Source organism: Tamandua tetradactyla, chromosome 13, assembly GCF_023851605.1.
Source record: "Tamandua tetradactyla isolate mTamTet1 chromosome 13, mTamTet1.pri, whole genome shotgun sequence".
NCBI lineage: Eukaryota > Metazoa > Chordata > Mammalia > Pilosa > Myrmecophagidae > Tamandua > Tamandua tetradactyla.
The window spans coordinates 6,630,762-6,656,593 of NC_135339.1; the positions used below are offsets into that span (position 1 = coordinate 6,630,762).

The 25,832-nt window shown below is 46.7% G+C and overlaps 1 protein-coding gene across 2 annotated transcripts in view; it reads left to right on the top strand.

The window, feature by feature from the left end:
• VSTM4 (V-set and transmembrane domain containing 4) overlaps nt 1–25,832 on the top strand; it is a 110,524-nt gene that overhangs the window by 17,471 nt on the left and 67,221 nt on the right. The window contains exons 3-5 of one of the 2 annotated variants that reach the window (XM_077124651.1): nt 10,714–10,782; nt 13,037–13,091; nt 18,252–18,359. In XM_077124651.1, the coding sequence (XP_076980766.1) occupies nt 10,714–10,782; nt 13,037–13,091; nt 18,252–18,359 (232 nt within the window). The remainder of the gene's footprint in view (nt 1–10,713; nt 10,783–13,036; nt 13,092–18,251; nt 18,360–25,832) is intronic. The other variant, XM_077124650.1, reaches the window with a different exon arrangement.

Sequence of the window (25,832 nt, forward strand, 5' to 3'; positions counted from 1 at the left end):
CCTTTGTGTGTTGGGGCCGCTCTGACCCTTGCAACTTGGCAGGCCCGGTGTCCTCTGTTTGGATCACAGCCATCTCTCAGTGATGGCTTCTTGCTTTTGTGCCATGCATGAGCCAGGTGAGATGCAGATGTGTGCCCCACAGGTGAGATACCACAGGGGGAGGTGAGCCTCACCACGATGCACTGCCTGATCCCAGGAATGCTAGGGAGGGTTGCGTGGGTGGCTGGTCCTTTCTCTTGAAGGCCCCACCCCCAAGGCCCACTCCCCTGGATCTGGGTCTGATTATTTCTCCATTACTGAAACGGTAGCAGATCAAGGCTGAAGTTGGTATAACAGGGTAAACAGGATGAAAGCAGAAGGATTTGGAGCAGGGATTTGGGCGGATTTCCAACCCGGAGACCTAGTTGCTCAGTGATCTCCTTCTCTGCCTTTATTTGGGAGTGTTTAGAGAATTCTGAATTGGAATGCATTTTATAGCGAACAGACATCATGGCATAGTACAAGATTCCCAAATGTTCTTGGTTCTTGATGCCTTTAGGACAAAGAAAATATCTAACAGCCTTGCTTTTTAAGTAGTTAGGATCAAACAACTTCATACGTATTTGCATCCTAAAAACTGAGAGCATAGAATGTCCCTAGAGACACAGACAAGCTGTTCTTGTGTTCGTCAGGGAACATTCCACGATTACTGTATTAGTTTGTCTAAAGCTGCCAGAATGCAATATACCAGAGATGGAAATTTTTTAGAAGAGGAATTTATTAAGTTACAAGTTTATAGTTCTAAGGTCATAAAAATGTCCAAACTAAGGCATCCAGAAAAAGATACCTTGGCTCAGGAGAGGCCATGAACCCAGAACTCCTCTGTCAGCTGGAAAGGCACGTGACTGGTATCTGATGGCCCTTTGGCTTCTGGTTTCAAGCAGTTTCCCCAGGGGTGTTTCCTTTCTGCATCTCTACACGTCTGGGTCTCATGTTGGCTCTGTCAGCTCTGCCAGCTCTGTGCTTTCTCTAAAATGTCTCCTCTTTTAAGGGATTCCAGTAAACTAATCGAGCCCCACCTTGATTGGGTGGAGTCACATCTCCATCTAATCCAAAGACCACACCCACAACTGGGAGTGTCACATCTCCATGGAAACATTCCAATCAAAGTTTCCACTCCACAGTATTGAATCAGCATTAAAAGAAGCATGGTTGCCCCAAATGACTGTAGGTAAAAGGACATGGCTTTTCTGGAGTACATAACAGCTTCAAACTAGTAGTTACCTTGGAGGTGAGTTGGAGATTTACTGCTATTTCAGGGAGCCACCGCTTTTTATGTAAGTGCAAAATAAGGTCAGTCTAGTTGTGGTGGCTTTTTGTCAAATAATGATCATTTCTAAAGTCTGCTTTACCTTGACCCCCTAGACCAAAGGTCACATCTGACCCTGTGTTGATGCTCCACTCTTGGTATATGCTGGTGACCTGCTGGGAAGCAGGAATGCAGCTTATTCCTGTCCTCCTATTCCTGCGAAGACTGGATTCTGATTGGCCATCTACACTCCCTTCACCCCCTTTTATCCTGGCCCCCCATGTTCAGGCAGTTGCCAAATGGTGTTTTGTCCCTTAGTCTCCTTAGTCCTTTCTTGACCTGCTGTTGCTGCCTCTGCTCTCCCCAAGCTCCCTTAGCTCCTTAGTGACCTCTTTCTCCTCCCAGATTTCTCTTTCTGGGCCCATCCCAGGCAGTCCAGACTCTAGGTTGCCAAGCAGAGGATGGTCCTAGGGAGGGACCAGAAGGTTGGACTAGTCCCAAGATGTGACCTGCATTGGGGCGCCTGTTCAATCCTGGCGGTGGTGGTGGGGCTTCGACACAGGCCAGTTTGGAGGGACTGACCTCTAGTATCCCAGGGAAACTTCATCACTGGGCAATTGGAACCCAACCCCATGTCCCCAAGAGTGACATTGTCATTTATTCCAGGCTGCTGCTCTTTGGAGTACAACAGCTTTCTTTGGAGTCCAAGACCTCATAAAAATTTATTCTCGATGGCTTTTCGGCCAATTCTGCCACCTGCAGACTCAGGAACAGTTTAATATGCTGAGCCAAAATTAATCTCCATATTTGAAGATGGAGATGTCTTCCTAGACAGTGAAAATGCTAATAATAGAAGCAATTTGCAAAGGCCGTCTCCTGCAGTTTAACCACCATTTCAGTGTAACCCCAAAGTAGTATATTTTAACAAGCCCAGTTGTTATTTGACTTAAGATTATGTGAGGTTTAAATGCATGGGGTGGAAAAAGCAAATGGAAAACTATCTGTCACCCTGAAAGTGTTTGGGGGCAAAGGTGAGATTATTTAATTTACCATCTGACTATTTAACCCCCAAAATGTGAGAGGAAACTTAATAATTGGATCTGAAGTTAACCACCATGGGGAATGGATGCTTCAAGTTTCAGTGGAGGAAATTAACTAAATAATTCCTTTTTCTCTGGAGGCATGGAACCGATAATTAGGAATGAGATTTACTAAACATTTAGCACTGTTGCTTAATTAAACAAGCACACATCATGATGTTTTAAGTGTCAACAGGTCCAGATACTCAAAGGGAACAAATTGACAGCCAGAGTGTAATTTAAAGACTCTTAAAGCAATTCTTCATTGCGTCTGCCCTCATTCCAACTATCATGGTCTTGGAAGAATTTAAAAGAGATTAAAAACTTAAACTCAGCAGACATGTCTGTATTCAATCCTGGTTACAAACCTGGCAACCATGGCACCTTGTCCAAAGAAAGCGGAGGGGCTGCTCGGACCTCCCAGACCCCCGTCTCACGCTTTAGAGGAGCAGGTGTATGTTGGTGTGGGTGTAGGTCTAGTAGGCACTCTCTGGATCTCTAATGAGAGAGCATGAAAGGACGTGTTGATGGTTTCGGTAACGTGGGAGTAAGGGAGGGACAAGGATGTATTCTTGCAGGACTGTGAGAAAGTCAAATGGAGATGTGGGTTTGCTTTGGACCACACGGTAGGGGTTCTTCAGCAGACAGCATGACTTTACCCTTTCCCGTGGAGAAAACTGAGTGTGCCAAACTGTGGACGTGGGGGAAGAGGAATTAGTGACCATCTTAGCAGAGCTGGGTGCACGCGGTGGGCGGTTCCAGGGGTTGGCGAGGTGGACATGGCCAGGGACCTATGGATCCTTCTTGGAGGCACCTTCCTACCAGACCCAGCAGAGGGTCTTAGTAAAGGGTTTAGATGAAAGCACGAATGAGGCTTCCAAATGTTTCAGCAAAAGACCCACTTAAAAAGACACCCAGAAGTGGAGGGCGGTCTGTAGTTGTGTTTGGAGGCTGGTTCCATGCCCTATGTTTCCATATTTCCTAGCTACTGTTTTTAGGACATACACCTGGCTTTTATATTCTGTGGCTGATTCTGTCTCAGAATGTCAACTTCTTTTCCAACTGCCTCATCTTAATGGGAGGCCTATTTAATATGTTCTTGGGTTTCTTTTCTTTTTTTCATGTATATGCTTTGTTTTTTTAGAATTTGTCTTAGGCTGAATGCGAAAGGAAAGAATTGTGTAAACTAGACGAAGTCAAGCTCTCTGTTTCCATCAGCTGTTCCTTGCAGGTCATGTGGAACTTCAGCTCACATGTATGGCTTTGTGTTCTCCCCAAGAGAGTCTGGCTTTGGCCTGTGTCTTGGCGAGGCAAAAGGACAGGAAGCAATTGGCAGGGAACAGGGAACGTCTCTGTCCTTCTCTGGGGTTTCAGGGTAGGGCTGGGATTCTTAGGTTCTCTCCCCTGAGAATGCTGATGCAGTTATAAGTAGTGGGGACACATTTACATTTTAGCATTTTTTTTTTTCCCTTGGGAAAACATTGTATCATTAAAAAGAAGGGGCAGTTAGCCAAATCTGTTAATTTTATAATTTGGAGTGAAGATGTTGACCTATATTTATTTTACTTAAGGATGATTTCCTGTTGCATCACCAACTTTTTCCAGTTCCTTAGATTTGTGCCCCACCCCCACCCCAATCTGTGCAAGATGCTGCCTGGGGACACTGAGGCCAGGCACTGCCTACTCTCCAGGTGTCTACACCCCCTGGGTGGAAATTAGTGAGCGGTTCATATGCGGGAGACCTGGGTCTTAAATTTCTGCCCCTCTCTTTTCGATTTGCTTAAGTTCTTGGGACTGCCTGCACCCAGACTGTGGGAAACTAAGAACGCAGAGGCCATAGCGTAAACCATAGACCAAAGTATATAAACGGAAGGCCTAGAACACAAGGACGAGTCTCCCCCTGAGTCTGGGGTGCCTGGTTCCTTCCCAAGGCTTTCCAAGGCCACGGTGCCCTCTGCCCCGGCCTCTTCCCCCAGCCCTCCAGAACATGACGATGCCATGATGTGAAATTCCCTTTGTTTGACCAATATGGAATCACATTCATTCCACTCTCTTTTGTTCAAAACAATTATGTCGTATGTGTGCCAAGGAGAATTCAAGAAAGTAAACAGCTGAAAGTCTCCGCCCTTGTGGAGCTTCCCTGCAGCTGGAGGGGGGTTAGGGGGAGGCAGAGAAGGAGCAGGGGGAGTGAGAAAGCTTGCACCCTGTGGGACAGTGGCGTTAAGGCGACTCTTGGAAGTGGGGAGGGAGGGTCGAGATGTTAGATGGTAGTCTGGGTTTCTCTGGAAGGTGACTCAGTTTCTCTGCAGTTCCCATGTTTGGGAGCTGACCACTCAGGGAATCCTATCAAACCTTCTGATTCCTCCTTATAGACGTCTTGCTCCTTCAAAATTACCTTTTTTCCCCGAAAGATGTGCTTTTAACCATTGTATTCTGCTACACCGAGCCTCGCTGTTTATGTGCCCTTTAGGAATCCCTTGTAAACAACCTCTTGGAAAAGCCTTCCGCCTTGAGTTTTGCCAAGGATTACATTTCCTTGGATTAAATTAAAGAGGTGTTGGGTTTAGTTTCCCCTTCTGGACACTGCCAGGGGCTGGAAGGGTGACTGAGGCCCAGGCCTGGGCCCCCATGATTGGATACCCCCCCACCCCCACCTCCACCCCCTCTCCTAGAACTCCGTGTCCACCTGTCTTCCAGGGACTGTCTAAGGCAGGGCTTCTCTCAAGATGGTCTTGGCACCTCTTGCCTCAGAATTTCCCACATTAGGGGTTCCACCCCTAATTGTGCAGATTCCTGGGATCTCCCCAGATTTCTCGAATAAGAAGCTCAGGAATGCCTGGGAATCTGCATTCTGAGAGCTGTAATTGATTCTCCTCCACCCCAAGTCAAAAAGCCTTATGATTTGAGGGTATTTAATGAAGGCAGCACCTCCCAGACCAAGCTCTGTGACTTTCAGAGGATGCTTTCACCGAGCCTGGCCCAGCCGCAGCAGTAGAAAGGAGAAGGCATGTCTCCCAAACCTGGGCCTGGCTGTTTTGCACCCTTTGTCCCCACCACCTGCTGTCCACCTTGCTCCTCTCTGCAAGCCAGCACCCTCTGTTCCCTTCCGCCCTCAGGGAACCTTTCTGCGTCAGAAGCATGCACCTTCCTCTGGGTGTCAACTATAGCTGCGACTTCAGCTTCTTTCATCATGGGGTTCTTTGTTTGAGGGATCAGGAGCACTGGGGAGCAGGTGGGAAAGGATTTGGGGAGAAAGGAAGCCTTCCCAGGGCCTGGAGACATCGCCAGGCATCTCCTGCTTGGATGACCCCAGAGGAGGGGTGGTGGCATCCTGTGGTAACAGGAGACTGGGGAGGAAACCAGAGGCCCTTTGATGTCCGGAGGACATGGTCTCCTGCTGGCTTGGTGTGAACTCCTGGGGTTCAGTCTGCCATGGCCGGTGAAGCACAAACACACCGGCCCCTGGGAAGCTGACTCCTTTCCGAGTCAGGAATCAAAGCTCCGGGTTTTTGCACCTCTCTTGGTGATGGTTTTCCCACCAGGCCTATCAAAGGGGACGGGTGCCAAGGCTTGTTCTTTCGGACCAGCTTCCGACAGAGCCCAGCTGATAGAATCAGCTTGTCTCCGGCACCTCTGGGCTGCTTTCTTCCAAACTGTTTGATCCTGCATCCATTTCAGTCAGTTTTTCCCCAGAGGGACAGAGAAGGGACAGTGGGTCTCACAACGTGCTGTTTGTTCTGTTCCATCTGATCCCGCCCGCCTAGGGAGGGCCACCCCAGAAAGCCAGCTGGCCCTGCCCCGTGGCTCCTGGGGTGCCAGCGGTTAATGGGTCGGTTGACAGCTCGGGTTTGGGTGCTGTTTACTTCTCTTCTCCATGACAAAACGCTGGATGGATCAGTAACTAAGCGTAGGAGTCCAAGGAAATCTGAATATTCACTTTAGTTTCCAATACAGCTTTACTGAGAAAGGTAGTTTGGCTCTGGGGTGAAATTGGGTTTCCTTCTGCTTCCCTGCTATTGCTCCTGCCTGGGTACAGCAGGGGGACAGAGACCCTGCATGCTCTGGGGGTTGGGTTGGGTGTCAGGGTGTAGTCAGGTCCCTGCCACCCTCCCTCCAGGGCCCCTGAATGCAGAGGACTGAAGAAGAGAATGTCCCCTAGTGGCCATAAAAATGCCCCCTGGGGGCACAGAGCTGACCTTATTCCCAGCAGCTGGGGCAATGAGACTTTTGCTTTTTTTTGTATGCTGTATGGTGGGGGCCACATTTCATTCTTTTTCCATGTGAGTATCCTCTTATTGCAGCTCCATTTATTGAATTTATGTTTTGTTTTTATTTGCTTGTTTGTTTTGGGAAGTGCACGGGGTGGAAACCAAACCCAGGTCACGCAATGAGACCTTCTGAGGAGCAACACAGCTGCCACCGCTCGCCCCCATGGTTCTGGGAGGTTAGTCTGGGAGAGCACGTGGCCAGAGTGGAGCTCCCTTCGGCAGTGGCTTTCGAGTCCCTCAACCACAGGGGAGGATAAACACTTCAATCAGGGACTCTGCTTCCTTTCCAGGAGCGTGGGGATGTGAATGGAGATGGGAGTAGAGGGAGAGTCAGGAAGTGTGACCCCACACATAACCCTAGTTATGCTCCCTCCTGGGAGGGGATGGGAAGTCTCACTCCCATGGAAACCCACGCATGAGAAATAGAGTCCCACCCACCACAGTGACCCTATGAGACACCCCGCTGGTTAAAAGCCTGATTGAACTTGTGTTTTCTGCTTTGCGGGATCAAGCTGAGAACTCCCCAAATCACAGATCACTGTCAAGAAGGGTTGCCGACTGAATCATGCCCTGTTCTAGTTTGTGAGGATGCTGAAAGCAGATACCGTGAAATGGGTTGGCTTTTAGGAATGGGAATTTAATGGCTTACAAGCTTACAATTCTGAGTCCATGAAAATGTCCAAGTCAAAGCATCATTGAGGTGATGCTTTTTTTGCAAAGATCGGCTGCTGGGTATCCTTAGCTTCTCTGTCACATGTCAAGGCTTCTCCCTCTTCTTCTGGGTTTCATTTCTTCCAGTTCCTTGCTTCCTTGGCTTTTTACCTCTTTGTCTGAATTTCATCCTCTCATAAAGGACTCTAGTAAGAGTCTTAAGACCTCCCCTGAACCGGTCACATCTTCAACTAAGATCCTACTCACCAGAAGACCCTACCTACAATGGTTCCACACCCACAGGCACGGTTTAACTTTAAGAACATTTCTGGGGACGATACAGCTTCAGGCAGCCATCACATGCCCCTAAAAAGACATGTTCAGGTCCTCACTTCTGGTCCTGTGGGTGGGAACCCATTTGTAGATAGGGTCTTTGAGGATGTTATCGATGAAGGTGAAACTAACCTAGATGAGGGTATGCCTTAATCCAGTAGGACTGGAGTCCTCATTAGCAGAGGACATTTGGACTTTGAAGTAGAAGTCAAAGGAGGAGAGAGAAGTGACAGATGGTCATGACATAGAGGGAGTGATTGAGTCAGAGATGGGCGGCGAGCGGTTCACCGCCAGACTCCAGGAGAAAGCCTGATCCCACCAACCCCTTGATGTTGGATCTGTAGCCTCCAAAACTGTGAGATATGTTTCTGTTGTTTGAGTCAACCAGTCTATGATGTTTGTTACAGAAGCCCTGGCAACCTGAAACAGAAAGTAACATTTTTCAGCTCCCCTCTGCTGAGACTTAGGAAAAACCAGCAATTAGGGCCTAGAAGGCTGCCTCATTGCCTGTAGGTCTGGTAGGATGACAAGGAGAGGTAGATATGATTGAAGGTGGAGTGATTTATTGAGTCTTGTTTAAAAGGCTGCAGCCTTCTGATGGCGAAACTTGTTAGAAATGGTTACAGATGCTCTTTGATCAAGAAGCTTGCTTTCTAGTTCAGAAAGTCTTTTGCCAACATAAAGTAAACTGTGGTTGGAAAATTTGCCCATCTTTCCTTGGTCTAGCAAAATGTTTCATTGGTGCATTTCCTTATCTTCCTTCCTCTCTTTGATTCAATGTTGAGATGTGAGTCCTAGTAAAATTTTAACAACCTAGTGAAGCTGTGCAGGAGACCCAGTTACAGGCTACAAAAAGCCCTCCCATTGGTCTGGGCACATGGGGAAGTGATGTTTCCCTGAAGTCTGTAGACTCAGACACCTTGTTTACCAGTGTATTAAATGCAATTTGAGGTAGCATGAGATTCACAGCTGAAACAAGATAGTGTGGGGAGAAACTTGGAAAAATTCCCGACACCCGGGCAGTGTCCATGTAAAGATTTTCTTTCTTGCAGAAACAGATAAGATTTGTGACCAGCGTTTCCTAGCATTGCATGTCAAACAAAGTAGCTATGCTTTTCCCATAAAATATCCGTGTATCCACACTGGGGGTGGGGTGGAGAAATGTAACAGCTGCTCATTTCTTCCTTAAAGCCCTTTTCGTTTAGAATCCCGTTTGTTCTTTCAACAGTATGTTTCTATAAGTAGATCAGGGAGATGCTTATAAGGCAAAGGGAATTGGAATTGGATTAAATCAAGGTCCTAAAGTTCCTTCACTGAAAGACTAATGAAAGTGATCAGAAAGCACTTTGCCTCTGCCCATTTAACTTTTTATAATTGATTCCAGTTCTCTAATGATTTTTTTTTCAAGCTTGTTGAATATATGTCATGGTATAATATAGTTTAATTGAGTGTCTGACATTGTTTGAAAAGCTGTGGAAGCTCTGGCTAAAATTTTTTTTTTCTAGTAGAAACTTAGAGGGAAGATCACCTTCATTCACCTTAATTCAGTTAGGATATGAACTGTTTAGAGGCTGGGTCTCAGTTTTTCTGTGGTCTGGTCTTTTTCTGTTTTGCCCTTATTCTTAGGGCAGAGATCCCTAATGGAAAGCCTCGGGGTATTTTTATCTCCCTAGATCTCTAAGAATTGTCAAAAGCTCTGTTTGCCTCCTGTGTATCCCAGGTTGCCACTTTCAGGGTAGCGTCTCTCAACAAGTGCTGCTTAAGTTTGGCTGAATTTCCTAAGTGTCTCTACAATTATTGCTGTTCTCTGCTTGCTCTTTGCACCACACACAAGTGCACACACCCACCTGTGCACGCACCTCTCTGAAGTTCTCACCTTCAGAGAACTATTCAGGCAGCTGAACTATAGATCTATGCGTACATATACTTATATAGTATAAAAATGCAATTAAGAAAGTGGAAATACAGGGGTGGATTTTTTTCAGCCTTCCTAATCCTCTTCTCTTATTTTAATTCGTTTCCTCATCATATGATCCACATTAAATCCCCCTCTCCATTCCAACTATCTTTGTCCTTTTGTTCAGGTTCTCTCTCCTCTTGTGTAGACCTAGCCAGTATAGTGTGGCTATTCAAGTTTGAATTAGTGAAAACTAAGTAAAACGACAAATTCAGTTCCTCAGTTGCGCTAGTCCCATTTCACTAGCTTAACAGCCCCACGTGGTTTATGGCTGCTGTATAAGACACTGCAGATACAGAACATTTCCATTATCACAGAACATTCTATTGGACAATAATCTCATTTCCTGATGTTTTCCTTTTTTTGTCAGGTTATTTGTTAGATTTTTACATATGAGTGTGTTAACTTTCTGCGTGGAGAGTTTTCATGGTTTCCACGACTCCGTGGTGGGTCGTTCAGAGTTTTACACAGTTTGACTCAAGTCTGTACTTCCTTGCCTGTTGACAGTAGGCATGGAAAATTCAGTGACTGAAAGAAGACACAGTGACCTCCATGTGAGATGCCTGCTACTTTGCGTGATCTCCTTGCAGGGGGTGGATGCTCAGGGACATCGACTAAACCCATCTGGGAATACCTGGGCAAGCACATGGCATTTTAGAAAGACATCTATAAGCTGGCCAACTAAACAGTGCTTTGGTCCCTGGAATTCCCATTGGGAAACTCTTTTTTTGGCAAAGATATGGGGCAAATATTGACAGTTGGCTGAGTCCCGGCTTTGCCACTCACTGGCTTTTTTGTTTTTTGTTTTTTCGCATGGGCAGGCACCAGGAATCGAACCTGGGTCTCCGGCATGGCAGGCAAGAACTCTGCCTGCTGAGCCACCGTGGCCCGCCCTGCCACTCACTGGCTTTTAAACACAGACAACTTACTTCCCCTCTGTTGTGTCTGTAACATGAAAGTTCTTGTACCTCTACCTGGCCTGGGAGTTGTGGCAACTAAATGCATTTTGCAAATGAAAATTGCTTTCTAAACTTTAGAGTGCTATGTACCATATGAAATTGTTTTGAACTACAACATGGGTCAGACACTAAGCTACTACTGTACTTCAGGGTATGCCATTTCTTTTTTGTCTTACAGTGATTTCCCTCAGAACTTCTGAAGATTCATCATTTGAGAAAAAGAAAAAGTCCTGGGCAGTTTTTGAAGGTAAAGCTTGCATATTTATTGGTTATAAGATACAGCCTCACTCTGAGATGGTAGAAAAGGAATAGAAGAGAAAGAAAATACCTTAACTTCATAGTTTTGTTGTAACATCAAGTTGTTTTCTTAGCCTAACGTCATGCAAGGGTAAAATGGAAATTCTTGGAAGTCTAATGAGAATTAGCATACATTTGTTTGTTTGCTCCAGGATTCCTACTCTTTGGTGATATTAAGGAAGCACCTCCGAGTGATATAAAAATTAAAATACGTCTGCTGTGATTGCATTTTGTGTCAGGTGTCAGGTTTCTTAAGGACTTTGGGGTTCTAGAATCAGTTTGAACCTGAAACAAACGATTCTCACCCTGGCTGCCTGTTAGGTTCACTTAGGGGCATTTCAAGTACTGATGCTTAGTGACTATCTCTGTGGGTACTGATTTAGTTGCTATGTGGTAAAAGCGCCCCCAGCCTGCAGTCTGGGCTGAGAACACTGTCTGGGAGTTGTGGTTACCAAAGTGTGGTCCCATGCCAGCAGCATCGATGTCGCCTGGAAGCTGTTACACCTGCTTGGTGCTGGGCCCTACCCTACCTTATGGAATTCCCATACCCTGGGATGGGACCTGTCTACCCTCCAGGTGGTTTGGATGCATGCTCAGGCTTGAGCCTTAGAATAACTCTACTCAAGCTTGGGCAATTTTGCTCCTTTAGGGGATAGGTGCCCATATCTGGAGAGATTTTAAGGTGGCACAATTGGGGAGATTGGCTCCTAGCATCTTTTGGGCAGCAGCCAAGAGTGCTGCTAAACATCCTAAATATACAGGAAAGTCCCCACAACAAAGGATGATCCCTTCCACAATTTCAGTGAGGCTGAGGTGGAGAAACCATGACTTAGAGTAATGAAAGTTCACAGAATTGGGGTCACAAAACACTCGAGGATTCTGAGCATAAACAATGAAAGGATGGAATCCTTTGTGCATTTTAGGCAGGACCTCAGATTGGTGGAAACTGGTTCAGGTTAAGAGGCGATCAGAATTACATTTCATGAAGAAATGGCATGTTCTGATGATCATTGACCTTTCCAAAATGATCTCGGGACATGGTGTGCCTTGGAGCTTTGCCATATCCTCTTGTTATCCCGAACAGGTATGGAGGAAGGATTGCTAAAGGAAGAGCACTGGGATTCAAATCCAAGTCTTGCACTCATGAGGTGTTACACTGTGGTGCAGTGAAAGGAGAGCTGATCTTAGAGGGAAATCGCTTTGACTCACATCCAGCTCTTCCAATACAGCAGGAGACCGAGGCATTTCCTTTCCGAGAAAAATGTTAACTATCGTTGTGAATGTAGTTTGCAAACCAGAAGTTGCCACACACATAGACCATTATGATTTATTGTTGAGTTTGTAGTTATAAATATTTAGTTTATCTGATTCTGCTTTCCTCCCACAAAGATCCTTTGTTTTCCCAGATGTTTCTTCTTTACATCTTGTAATTGCCTTTTTCTTAGGTTGATGATCTTCTAGCAAAATAATCCCCAATTCCCTCCCCTCTCCCTCATTCTTTATCCAAAAGATGAAAGCAGATTTAATCCTTCTAGAAGGAAGCAGTAGATAAAGTAAGGTTTACTCTTCTTATTGCTGTTTGGTAAAACTGAGGCAGCCCAATTGGTTTATGCCATGTTTCTGGAGCTGGTTTATGGGCCAGGCCCCATGGATGGGTTGGGGTGCAGAGATGGTCCATGGGCTGCATTAAGGCCAGGAGGAGGGGGCAGCTCTGGCAGGTGAGCCCCGTGTGTCACTAACTGCACAAGTCTCCCGGGGAGTGTCAGCAACCCAGACTCTGGGCTCCAGCCCTGAGATTCAGATGCACTGAGTTTAGGAAGGGAGCAGAGAATTTGCATTTTATCAGGACACACACAGGACAGCTCTGAAGCCCATGGTCTAAAGGTCAATATTTCAAAAAAATGGCAGAACAAAAAACAAGACTTCCTGTGTTCGGAAGGATTGCAGCATTTAGTCTCTGCATCTCGTGCCATGTTACCAGCATCTTTAAAACGCTTTGTGAAATTAGCATTTCTTTGACTCAGGCGTGGCTGTAATTGAGAGAGCGTTTCGGGGTTGTTCCTGACCTAACTATGTGAAATCTGGAGCCCATCCTCCACCCCGCTTCTCGACAGACAGAATCGGGTCCTTTGAGAAAAGTCGAGTCACATTCTCACTGTGTGGGGTTGCAGCTGTGACCGTGTGTTCTTTTCCTGCCGTTGCAGCAGTGGCTGTGGCTGTGTGCTGTGCGTTTCTCATCAGGCCCCGGCTTCCGACCAGGTCAGCAGTGCTGTTGAGATTCTCTGGCGCTTGATCCTGCACCTTTTTGCCCTTTTGTTCCTGGATGGAGAGCTGCAGCGGGGCTGTGGGCAGATATTCATCCTTCCTGGGCTCCGCTCAGCTGGCCAGGTGCCCGCTGCACGGAAGACATCTTGTTGGGCCTCTGGGTGAGATGTTTGACTAAGCGAAAATCCCTCCAGGCTACTGCTCAGGTATTTCTCCCGGAGCAAGATGTTAGCACCGGCCAGATTAAAAGAAAAAAAAATAAAAAGAGCGGACGTGCACATGGTATTAGCCACCCATTCTGTGACCGCTCGGGAGTTTTCATTTCCTTTGGGAATCTGGAGGACTGACCTGCCTCCAAAGAGGTGTTTTTGCCCCACCTGTCTGGTTAAGTCCCGTGTTTTGATCCCAGCGGTCAGGGGAGAGTTGGGTTCGTTGATTCTGCAAAAGCATGCTGGGGTCACCAAGGTTTAGGACAGTGCTGATTTCTCTATCCACTGGGGATCAAGGTTGCCAGGCAATAGGTGCTGGCTGCCTTTTGTTGAGGCTGCTCTGCCTTGCCTTGCCTCGTCGGGGTTCAGCTGTCAGGGAAGCTGAGAGCTGGCACACGGACCCTTTGTGCACCCCTGGCTTGGCCTTCCCGCTGCGTGTGCATCCGCTGCAGCCCGCCAGCTCTGCCATCTGCTTCAGGGAGGCCTGGGCTGGGGGTAGGCTTGGACCGGAGGGCACTTTCTGCATGGTGGTTTGCATCTGAGTCTATAAATGGCATTTGTGCTTTTCAAAGTCAAACAGCAAATGACAAACTGAACTTGAATTAGGCGAATATAATGTGAAGGTAGCTTGCTGTGCATGTGCAGGTATATGCAAGCGGAATTTTAAAAGCTAATTCCAGATTTGGTTAAGGACAGACGCTTTGTTAAAACGTGGGTTTGGAGGATTGCATTCGGCCCACGGACAAGTATTGTTTGGCCTGGCCTGAGTTTTAAAACCTTGGAGCCAACATTTAGCAGAGGTTTTTGTATCAAAGTTAAAGGAAAAAACCTGAAAACAGTGCCCCGGAGTTTCCAGCACTGGCACCTTTTGGAGGAGCTTGCAGGGCATCAGGATGGCCCTGGAGCTGTGTAAGTTTATGATTCCAGTTTACACAGCTGGGGTTTCACCTTAGTTTGCAGAAAAAGCCAAGAGAGGTGGTTTAAGCCAATGCAGCAGGACAGTTGTCTTTAAGCAGCAAAGAAATGCTTGCAACAGAAGGGGGAAAAAAAAAAAAAAGAACTTTCCAGGGAGACTCAGGAGTTCTTTCCAAGTTTTTCTCTGTCTGCAGGGTGATGCTTTTTAAGGTTCCTTCAGCTTCAAGAACACAACAGGGAGCAGCCGTGGTCTATGTCAGTTACCCACTAGTGGGCAGCTGGAAGGTTCCTGGGCTTGGCAGGATAGCTGAGCCTTCCTGACTGCCCAGATGTTTTATGACTCTGTTGCTGGGGCTGCCTGTGGAGAGCCTCTTTCTGCCACGTTGATGAGGCAGCCGTCTGAAACGCTAGGGTGGGCCTTTGGAAGCCCCTCGCCTCCTGCCCAGGCAAAGCAGCCCACAGAGGCCTACAGAAGGCTGCTGGAGAAGCCAAATTTACATTGCATTTCTGGGTCCAGACACTTTCCGAAGTGCAAACTGGGGTGTGTCGCAGGGATCTGCATCTCCAGCCCCTCATTGTCTGTCTGCTTGACAGTGGATTGCTTTTTTAATCATCCTCTAATGCCAGAAAAAGGCTCCACAATCCCATATAAATTGGGATTTATATGCAGGGTCCAATAAATGCATAATATGGAGTGGATCGTCTATTCTCCGTGTTCCGGTAGTCCTACAGCCCGTCATGAACTCCACTCTGTGCATTCTGATCTGTCCCCCCCAGGATTTCTTGGGAAATGTCCCATTGTCTCCAGATCCAAGAGTCCCCCTGCTGAGTTTCATGTTGTTTCTATGGGGACCCTGGCTTTGATCCTAATTCTTTGTCCACCAGTGGGACTCTCCACCATATTCATCTACAAAGCCCACATCAGAGCCTGTGGTGTCTGTATAGAATGACAGCTTTGATTTAAGCGATAAGAGAGAATTTTCTCTATTGCCATCCCAACATCTTCACACCCCTCAGCTTCTCTACCTCTTTCATTTGGCTTCTGCCCCTAGCTTCCCTCTGCAAAGGTTTTCCCACAGGACTTTCTGGATGCTTCCTACTGGGAAGACCCAATGGGTATTCTCCAACTGCACTTGTATTGTATTATAAAGGAATTCTCTCTTACAGGCTTTATTCTCTGGGCTTGTATGAACTCTCATTCCAGTCCTCTTATGCTCCTCTGGCTTGCTCCCTCCCCTTTTTGGGAAACTCTTCCTCTCTCCTACCACCTTGCCTTCTGGCTCCTTTAAATATCAATGCAGGTGCTTCTTCAACCATGTCCTGCTCTTTTTCCTACTTATTTTATTTGTAGTCTAGGCTTCCCACTCTGGCTCGCTTAGGCAGAAATGCTGACTAACCCTAAGGACAGAGGTAGATGGTGCAGGAGGCCAAGGAAGGAAGAACCAGGAGGAACTTCCCAGTGGCTGATTTTGTTTTATTTGTCCTTCTTCTCTCCCATTATCTATAAGCTTGACCTGCTTCTGCAGAGCCACCGTGGAAAGCAGCCTCCTGCAGCCCCTAGTTTGCCTTGTGTTTTCAGCTCAAGCACTTAAGTAACTGCCTCGCCAGATCTCAAGGGCTTTAAAAAGGTGCATTCCCATTGACTTATCACTTCCTCTTCTAGGAACTTCATCTCAAGAACAGAGTGTGAGAGCTGCACTAAGCCTTCAGGTTATGAGAGGCCATCAAAGGATATGGTTATGAGAACCAATTAGGAGCACATTGAATAGCCAACAATAAGATATCATCAAATCAATTAAGATATATTATTTTGATAAACTCTTATCGCATATTTCAAAACAACTCAGAATCCTTTTTTCAAGAGAGCTTAAAGAGAAGATGAGACTAAACAAAAAATCCAGATTTGAAATTGTGTGATTCCAATTTTGTAATACATATTACACTGAACATTAACAGTGGTTATCTCTGAATGATGGAATGGACAGTGATTTTTTCCCAGATTCATTTTTTTATTTTCTGAGTTATTCCAAACATGACTCAACATAGAAATTCTCTCCTTGGAAGCCCCTGTTGACTTCTCCAAGCTGGGTTGGGTCCCTTCTCAGTGGTCCCTGGAACTGGGCACACAATCCTGTAGCTGCAGTTCCCACTCAGTGCTCTAATTACTCCAGGAATACTCTTAGTACTCTACCTTGAAGGGAAGACATTTGTACATTCATCTTTATATGTCTTGTACCTAGTGGAGCACTGCCCATGGCTGGTAATAAAAGTCTGTTGACCAAAGAAACTTATGTCAGCAGAGGAAACATTTTTTGCTAAGTGCAAACATTTGCTAGATTCAAACATCTGCTGCTTTTCGTTGCATAGAGGGTTTAAAGTGCTTTTGCCTTCCCTCTTCCCTCTCTGGAAGTTTTGGCATTTTATTGATCAGAGCAGTGATAATGTTGATTCTTAGAGTTTAAGAAATGTAGGTATAGGAACATGGTTTAGTTATTGGGACTTAAAAAAAGCACTTTTTATTTCGAGATCATTGTTGTGTCACATACAGCTCTAAGAAATAATCCAGAGAGATCCTGTGTAGCCTTTACTCAGGTCTGCCCAGTGGAAACCAATTTCGTAAAACAGTAACACAGTGACACAGCCAGAATGTTGGCACTGAGGCAGTTGCAATGCAGGGCTCTCCACCACCATGCCTTTTCTCAGGTGGCCCTTTTATGGCCACACCTACTTCCTCCCACCCCAGCCTTCCTAAACTTCAGAAAACCTCTTATCTTCTCTCCATTTCTGTAATTTTGTCATTTCAAGAATGGTATATAAATGGAAGCATAACAGTGTGTAATCTTTTGGGATTGGCTTTTTTTTCCTCTCGGTGTAATTCTCTGGAGAGTCATCCAAGTTGTTGCATGTGTCAGTAGTTCCTTCCTTTCAAATGCTGAGTAGTATCCTGGGTAGGGACGTGCCGCAGTTCAACCATTTAGTTGTTGAAGGACATCTGGGTTGTTTCCAGTTTTGGTCTTTCCAGTTTGGGCTGCTATGAGCATTTGTGCACAGATTTTTACATGACCTCAGGTCTTCCTCTCTTTGGGATAAATGCCCAGAAGGGCGGTGGTTGGAAAGTGCATGTGTACTTTTTAAAAAACTGCCAAACTGTTCTTCTGGAGTAGCTGTACCATGTTCCATTCCCACCAGCAGTGGCTGAGAGCTCTGTTTTCTCTGCATCTTCACCAGCATTTGGTGTCCTCACTATTTGTTATTTCAGCCATTCGGAACGGTGTATAGTTTTGCCTCATTCTGGTTGAATTTACATTTTGCTGATGGCAATGAGGTTGAACCTCTTTGAATGTGCTAATTTGCCAACTTACTGTCCTCTTCAGTGAAGTGTCTGTTCATATCTTTTGTCCGTTTTCTAATCAGACTGTTTATTTATTTTTGAGTTTTGAGAGTTCTTTACGTATCCTAGATACTAGTCATTTGTCAGATATGTGGTTTATAAATATTTTCCCCCCATCTGTAGCTTGTCTTTTCATCCTTTTCACATATGCTAGAACAAAAGTTTTTAATTTTGTTGAAATCTAATTGAGCAAATTTCCTTTTTATGGATGTGCTTTTGGTGTCAAGTCTAAGAAATCCAGGCTTTGCTTTCGCTTTCCAAGATTTTCTTCCATGGTTTTTCCCTAAAAGTTTTCCAGTTTTCTATCTAAGTTTGAGGTTCATTTTGCATTAATGTTTGTATAAGGAGTGAGGTTGCATTCCTACTTCCACTTGCATGTGTCCAGCTGCTCTAGCACCATCTGTTGACGAAGCTACCCTTGCTCCATTGAGTCGCCTTTGCACCTGTGTCAAAAACCCATTGAGCAGATTTGTGCGAGCCCACTTCTGGGTTCGCGCTCCAGAGCTGTATGTATCTGTTTCTCTGCCGCAGTTGCACAGTCTTGACCTTTGGGATGACCAGCGTTCCATTTTCTCCAGTGCACTTGGTCATCTCCTCTGACCCAGCCCCGTGTTGGTGACACATGTCCTTGCCTTTCAGACCTCTATGTGTACGCCGTCCTCGTGTGCTGCGTGGGTATCCTCAGTGTCCTGCTCTTCACCCTGACCATCATCTGGCAGTCCGTGCTCAACAAGAGGAAATCCAGAGGTAAGAAAGCTGACCAGCTCATGCAGGACAAGGACAGCATTTGAAGGCTCCCAATTCTTGAGCACACCTGACCACACAGAAAAATGGGTCATGATTCAGGGATTAAATAATCTCCACTACTGGTGGGCAAGGAGGAGTGTAGATGCAAGAGGGTATTTTCTCCCTAGACTCTGCTAAAATAGAATGTGAGTGCTGTCATCCGCCTTTCTCAGGTTCCTTCCTTCCTTGGCTTCTGAGACTCCTTACCACTCTCATTCTCCCACAAGAGGCTGTGGGGTTCTTTTGAACTTGGATTGGCGTCCTGACTCTGCCTCTTAGAATTGAGTTTTTGGACAAGTTCTTTAACTTCGCTGAACTTCAGATGCCTCATTTGTGAAGTGGGGTCAGCACTACCTACCTCACATTGAAGGTGGTTGTGGGAATTCATGATTTAATTACACCTGGCAGGCAGGTGGGTCTTAGAACGTTCTGTCCAGAGGAGTTCTGTCCAGTCCCTCCAGTTGTTCCCTCTGGTCTCCTTTGATTACCAGTGTCCCTGTGTCCCTAGGCTCTGTCCTCAGCCTCTTCTCTCATGACACTTTCTTTCTTGGATATTACAGTTTTCATGATTTCAGCTTTGTTTTTCCAAATGATACCCACTTTCTCTCTTTAGTCCTGCCTTGGCCAAGCCTCCAGTTCACACTGCCGTCAACTCCTGTACATCTTCTCTGACTTCTCCAGCTGCATCTCTCCTTTAGAATTTCCAAAACAGATGGGGACAGTGTCCCTCCCAGAGAATCAGAGCTCAGCTCTGGAATATTCTACTAACTTGGGTTCAGATTAGAGCTCTTCACTGACCATCTGATGACTTACCTCTTTGAGCTTCAACTTCCTGATTAAAAAAATGTGGAAGATAGTTGCCCACATGTCTCATAGGACTGTTGTGAGAATTAAGTGAAAAAAAAAGTGCAAAATCTTAAGCACATCATTAGTGTCCCTTATTTATGATCATATATAGGTATAAATATATCCAATAATTATTACTGTTGGTTCCAGATCATGAGCCTGGGAAGCATTAGATTCAGTTGTCATGTCATTGCAGTGGAGAAACTGAGCAATCCTAGGGAAGGGACCATCCCCCCGGGCTGAGGGCAGGGTTAAGGGAGCCATAAGGGGTGGCGACGCCCCCAGGGACTACCAGCAGTGGGCTGCTATTTCACTTTAGGCCTTAAGGGGCCCGGGAAGGGAGAGGCCCTGAAACTTGTGCATGCTGCACCTGTGGAAGAAGTGTCACCACAGGAGCCCTGGTCTGAGCAGGGGGACTCAGCCAGCACCTATCCAGGAGGCAGCAGGGAGGGAGCCAGAAGCTTGGACTCCTCAGCCTCTCCCTTCTCCCACCCTCTAATGTCTGTGTGCACCTCTTCTTGGTCGATCCAATTGGAAGCCAGAGCGCAGGGGAGGTGGGTGGTGCAGCCCAGAACAGAGCCAAAAAGAGTGGAGGCAGCGCTGGAGAGGCGCAGCCATTGGGGAACCCAGATCCTTCCACCACAGAGCCAGGCTCTCCCCGCAGTCCTTTGCTGTGTGTTCCTCTGCGTCCCTCTGCGTCCCTCCAAGGCCGGTTCAGAGCCCTTCCTCCATAGCGTCCCCAGCCCTGTCCACACAGCCTCTTACCAGCTAGTGGCACATGTTGTCACAGGTGCAAACACATGTGTCTCCCTTCAAGGGGGCAGTTTGTAAGGCCGGGGACCCTGTGCTCGAGCTGTTCTCCTTGGAGTTTGGCTCATGACAGCTGCTCGGCAAATGGGGGTCAAATGGGTTTGTTTTCCAGCTGCTTTGCTCCCAGCTAGTGGGACTTTGGAAACCACAGGGTAGTTTCCAAGCATGTTTTGCTGCAAAGGCCCCTTGGCCTGGATTCAGGGGCAAAGTGCAGCAATCTGATTTTTGACTAATTTGGGAATTAACAGGGTCAGAGAAACTACCAAGGTGGCTTTGAGTCAGGACACAGCCTTCCCTCCTCCAGCACCAACAAAGGCATGGCTGGGACACAGACTCCCCAATGGAAGCCACGCATGGAACCACCACGAATCTAGAATCCTGCTGGAGTGGACTCTGGACTCCCGTGTGTTCTGGCTCTGCCTCCCTCCACCCCTTTCCCACCTGCATCCCCTTTCCCTTTGCACCCCTCTGCTCTGCCTCCCTGCATCCCTTTCCCCTCTGCACCCCCTTTCCCTCTGCGCCTCTCTGCTCCTGTGTACAGCATCAGAAAAGCCCTGCTGAGCTAGGGAGAGCTTTGAGCACCTGCTACAGGCCACCCTGGCTTGCTCCCCCACACTCTCCCCTCACCCATATAAATCCCCCCAGCAGAGTGGCAGCTTTGCTGAAATTTGGCAGAATCTAGCTGAGGAGCATTATAAAGTCCTGAAAGAAGAAAATGAGGCTCCAGCCCAGGCCTGATTTCCCAGACTGTCCTTGGAGCTGATCTTTTCAGTTGTCCTTCGGCCCTCTGAGTAGCCGATGCTGTGGTCCTTCTCTCTCAGGGACCTTGGCTTTGGTTGATGCAACTCTTGGCAGGCAGGAGGGTACCCCACAGAGCTGGCCGAACTGGTTCAGGAGTTTAGAGCAGCTCTCCCCAAACCTGCAGGAGCAGACCATCAGGGAGCTTGCAGAGGTGTGGGTTCTGATCTGGTGCATCCAAGTGGATCTGAGATCCTGCATGTCTCACCAATTCCCTGGTGATGATGGGGTCAGTCCTCTCAGGAAGAGGCTGAAGGTCCAAGTGTCCTTGACTCCTTCCCACCCAGCACCCCCTTTGACAACAGGTATTTCACAATGACCCCATTGCTGGCTAGAAATGAAACTATAGCTAAATATATGCTACCCATACCCATGAAAATCAACTTAGTGCTCTAACTCTAATATACAAGAGAAATAGAAAGAAAGAAAGTAATTTATAATTCAAGAAAATTAACTTTGGTTTCATACCTGCTACTGTATGTTTGAGTTCAGGGAAGATGGTATCCCTTATATTTGATATTTGAGGCTGAAGCTAAATAGATCTGTTTACACAGATACATGACCCAATAACCATGTGATGTAGCCGAGTGCAGACACAGATGAGCCACGAAATCCCAGGAGTGACACTGCTCTCAGGAATGGGACTGCTAAATGCCCAGCTATTGGTAAATTTCCTAGTAAAAAAAAGCTCACTCTTCCTGGGTCTGTACAGTAGGTACACTCAAGACCCATTATGGAATCAAATAGAGCAAAAATCCTGTTGTGTTTATGTGTAAGATGGACTTAGGTCCCAGACTCAGATAATGGTGAATGGGTTCTTCCCCCTATGTGACTGTCAGGAGGGTCATTAAAATTGTATGGGACAAATCTTCATTCCTGTGCCTTGCTGAACATCTGACATCTCTGCTCTCTCCCTATAAGTTGTCAGATCCCACTTCCAATTAGTGTGAGAATCAGAAACATCCCTGGAAAGTTCCATATCGCCATCCTGGGGGTGAAACCATCCTCACTGAAACCAGGGGCTCTGAGCAAACTGTTCCCAAGCCTCTTATCCCTCTCTCTGTGATACAGGTCACTTTATCAGGGTCCCCTTTTATAGTGGAGGTAGCAGGGGTGTGCAGAGGTTAGCGGCTTGCCCAAATATTGCTCTGGACCCCAAACCCACCTCTCACCCACTCTGGTACTTGGAGAGAAACTGTCTTCCTAGAGAACCCATACCCGGAGATGGGCTTGGAGAAGGATCCAGTAGCCTTTCCATGGCACCGTGCGGCTAGTTCTGGCTCAGAAATTCCCGGGATTCCAGATGCTGATTTGAAATGAGGAACCCCAAGCTCCCAGTGAAGGCTGGGTTATAGGATGCTTCTTGTTGAGATGGAATTTAATAACAAGAATGATCTGATAGTCTATAGGGGATCTGTAGATATGGGATTGTTTAAAGTTGGTTAAAGACTAGCTTGTGCTTCTGAAGATATCACTAAGCACAGTGTTTTTTCCTATAGTTGAATGGGCTCTTACCCAGAGAGCACCCACTGGGGATCCCCAGGGCTTCAAGGGCTAGTGCTACATGACAAGACCACCCCAACACATAGTCATTTGAAACAACAGCCATTTATTTGCTGAAGATTCCTCATTCTGGCTGGGCCCAGCAGGGTGCCTTTTCTGGCTTCCATCATCTGGAGTTGATTGGGATTGGAAATCCAAGATGGTACCACTCATAGCTCTAGTCCCTCAGTGGAGGTAGTTGGAACCACAGGGCCTGGAGGCCTTTCTCTCCTCCATGGTGTCTCATCAGCAGGATCACCAGACCTTTTACATCATGATTCAGGGCTCCAAGTGCAGGCTTTCTAAGGCTGGGAACTGATTCAGGCACAGTGCCACTTCCACTACACTCTGTTGGTTAGAGTTCAGCCCAAACTGGGGGTAGGGAACAGGCTCCATCTCTTGATAGGAAGTGGCCATCTTTAAACCCCCAGACAGGAAAAACCTTATTGTTCTCTTTCCTCACTGTCAGACCCAGTGGGAAGCAGGGGAGGCCACCAGTTGAGGGAGGAGAAATGGGTACAGCCCCTATCACTCGAGGCAGCTGGAGTATAATTGGAACTGCTTATGGTCCATGAACATGGTGATTCTAAGGTGTTACTAGCAACCAGCTAATTCCCAGGGAGCTCTGTGCCATGCAAGTTCCAGCAGGGATGGAAACGGGGTGGGGGTTGGGGATGGGCAGCGCTTCCAGCAGATGTCAGAAAAAGAGCAGGGCCATGGCGTATCCCTGTAGGTCAGGCTGAGCCCCTGAGGTCATGGCTTTCAGTGAGATTGGTCAAGCATCTGTGGGTTCAGCCACACATGTCTGAATAACCCATTGACCTTCCAAAATTGCATCTACTATAAACCAATGACTCCCTTTTATTATTTTTGACTTTTTTTTTATTGTATAGTTAACATATATACAAAGCAAAGAAATAAAAAAGCAATTGTTTTCAAAGCACTCTTCAACAAGTAGTTACAGGACAGATCCCAGAGTTTGTCGTGGGCTACCATATGGTCCTCTCAGATTTTTCCTTCTAGCTGCTTCAGAATTTAGGAGACTGGAGGACTTAATTTTTTTTTATCATCACAATCAACTTTTTTCCTTCTTTTTTTGTGAAAAATAACATATATACAAAAAAGCTATACATTTCGAAGTACGGCAACACAATTAGTTGTAGAACATATTTCAGAGTTTGACATGGGTTACAATTTCACAATTTTAGGTCTTTACATCTAGCTGGAGACTAAAACAGGTATCAGTTTAATGATTCAGCATTCATATTTATTTGTGACATTCTGTGTTCTCTGTATAACTCCACCATCACCTTTGATCTTTCCATTCTCTTTTTCGGGGTGTTGGGCTATGGCAATTCTAAATTTTTCATACTAGAAGGGTCTGTCACTAATATGGGGTAGGGAGACGGAACTATCTGATGTTCTGGAAAGGCTGGGCTAGGTTTCAGGACTTATCTGGACCAGGGGCTCATCTGGAGGTTGTAGGTTTCTGGAAAGTTACTGTAGTGCCTGGAACCCTTGTGGAATCTTATATATTGCCCTAGGTGTTCTTTAGGATTGGCTGGAATCCTAAAGGTTGGCAGGTTATGATAGGGAGCAAGGTCTACCTGAAGCTTGCATAAGAGCAACCTCCAGAGTAGCCTCTCGATTCTATTTGAACTCTCTCTGCCACTGATACTTTATTAATTACACTTCTTTTCCCCCTTTTGGTCAGGCTGGAATTGTTGATCCCACAGTGCCAGGTCTGGATTCATCCCTGGGAGTCCTTTCACACACCAATGACTCCCTTTTAATTTGGATAGGGCATAGCTGTTTATGTGCAACAGTTGCACAAAGACAAACCTGTACTATCCTGATTAAAGCTGTTAATACATGCTAAAGCACTTAGAATGTGTGAAGAGGGCACAGGCCTTGCCACGGACCTCTGGCAATACTCCGTTGTTGTATTGACAGTTTCTGGGGTTTCTGTGCACAATGTAGTATTGTCAGGCCTTTAGCTCACCCCGTGTGGGAAAGGCAGCTTGGCAGGCCCCTGTGTGTGAGCCACAGAGGATCAAGGCTTGCAGACTGCTCACGTGCTTAGGATACAGAGGTAACCCAGCACCTGCTCTCTTGCTCCCTCAGCAACGTCTGTCTGAAAAGAGGACATGAGACAAGCTGGGCCCCTTTCTAGTGCCATCACGAGACTCAGGGATGAACAAAGCCCATTCAGGAAATGGGGAGGCCCTGAGGTGGCCCCTCTTCTTTCCCAGCCTTCCTGCCCCTCCTCCTCCACCCAGGCCTGGCCCTGCTTTGTGTTCCTAAAGCACCCACTGCACATGTGTCCTGGAGCTGCTCGAGCCCAAGCTCAGGCTTGCTCTCCTGTTTCCCCCCGGAGCTGTGAAACTCTTCCTGGCTCTCCTTTGGTGCCCGGCACTTCATCACAGGCTGTTTGCAACTCTGAGTCATCCTGGAAAACCCCAAACCTGGTGGCCAATGGCCGAGGCCTTGAGTTATTCCAGGGGGTTCCAAAGACCTTTGATTCTTCAGTTTTAGTCCAGTCAGGCTGCCTGTGGGCAGCCTTTGAATGACCCCAACAATTCCACCATCTGCGTCTGGGTTTAAAAATATTTAATGTTTGAGGCCTACTAGAATCAGACAGAGAAGAGAAGTAGTCTGTCTTCTTGATTTGTACTCATCAGTGTAAGCTAAGATTACGTTTAGTTTACACTCAATGCAGAAACTGCAGACCAGTGACAGGATGGCATGCTTTGGAAGGCTCGTGAAATGTCTGTGACTTCCCCTCTGCACGCTTGTTTTCCTGTTTCTCTGAGATGATGAGAGCCAAAGGGTTGGTGCCTTTTCTTCTCAAGGTCCCAAGAAAGAGAGAGCTGGTGCAGAGTCCCGTTCCCCAGCCAGGCTCAGGGAGAAGACCGCAGAGCAGAGTGGAGCTGTCTGGGAATGAGTTGCCACAGAGAGGCACAGATCCAGGGTCATGGAGAATAAGAAGGGCTCAGTGGCTTGATGTGAGCTCCTTGACTTACAAAGCAGGTCTCCTCAGGCCTTAAACCTGCTCTGAGCCCCTGGTCTTCTCACCGGTAAAATGGGGATGAAGGTTTGTTCTAGACTGCTAGCTGCTGGAATGCAAAATACCAGAAACGGAATGGCTTTTAAAAAGGGGAATATAATAAGTTGCTGGTTTATAGCTCTAAGGCTGGGAAAATGTCCCCGTTAAAACAAGTCTATAGAAATGTCCAATCTAAGGCACCCAGGAAAAGATACCTTGGTTCAAGAAGGCCGATGAAGTTCAGGGTTTCTCTGTCAAGTGGAAGGGCATATGGTGAACACAGTCAGAGTTTCTCTCTCATCTGAAAGGGCACATGGTGAACACGGTGTCATCCTAGCTTTCTTTACTGGCTTCCTGTTTTGTGAAGCTCCCCGGGAGGCATTTTCCTTCTT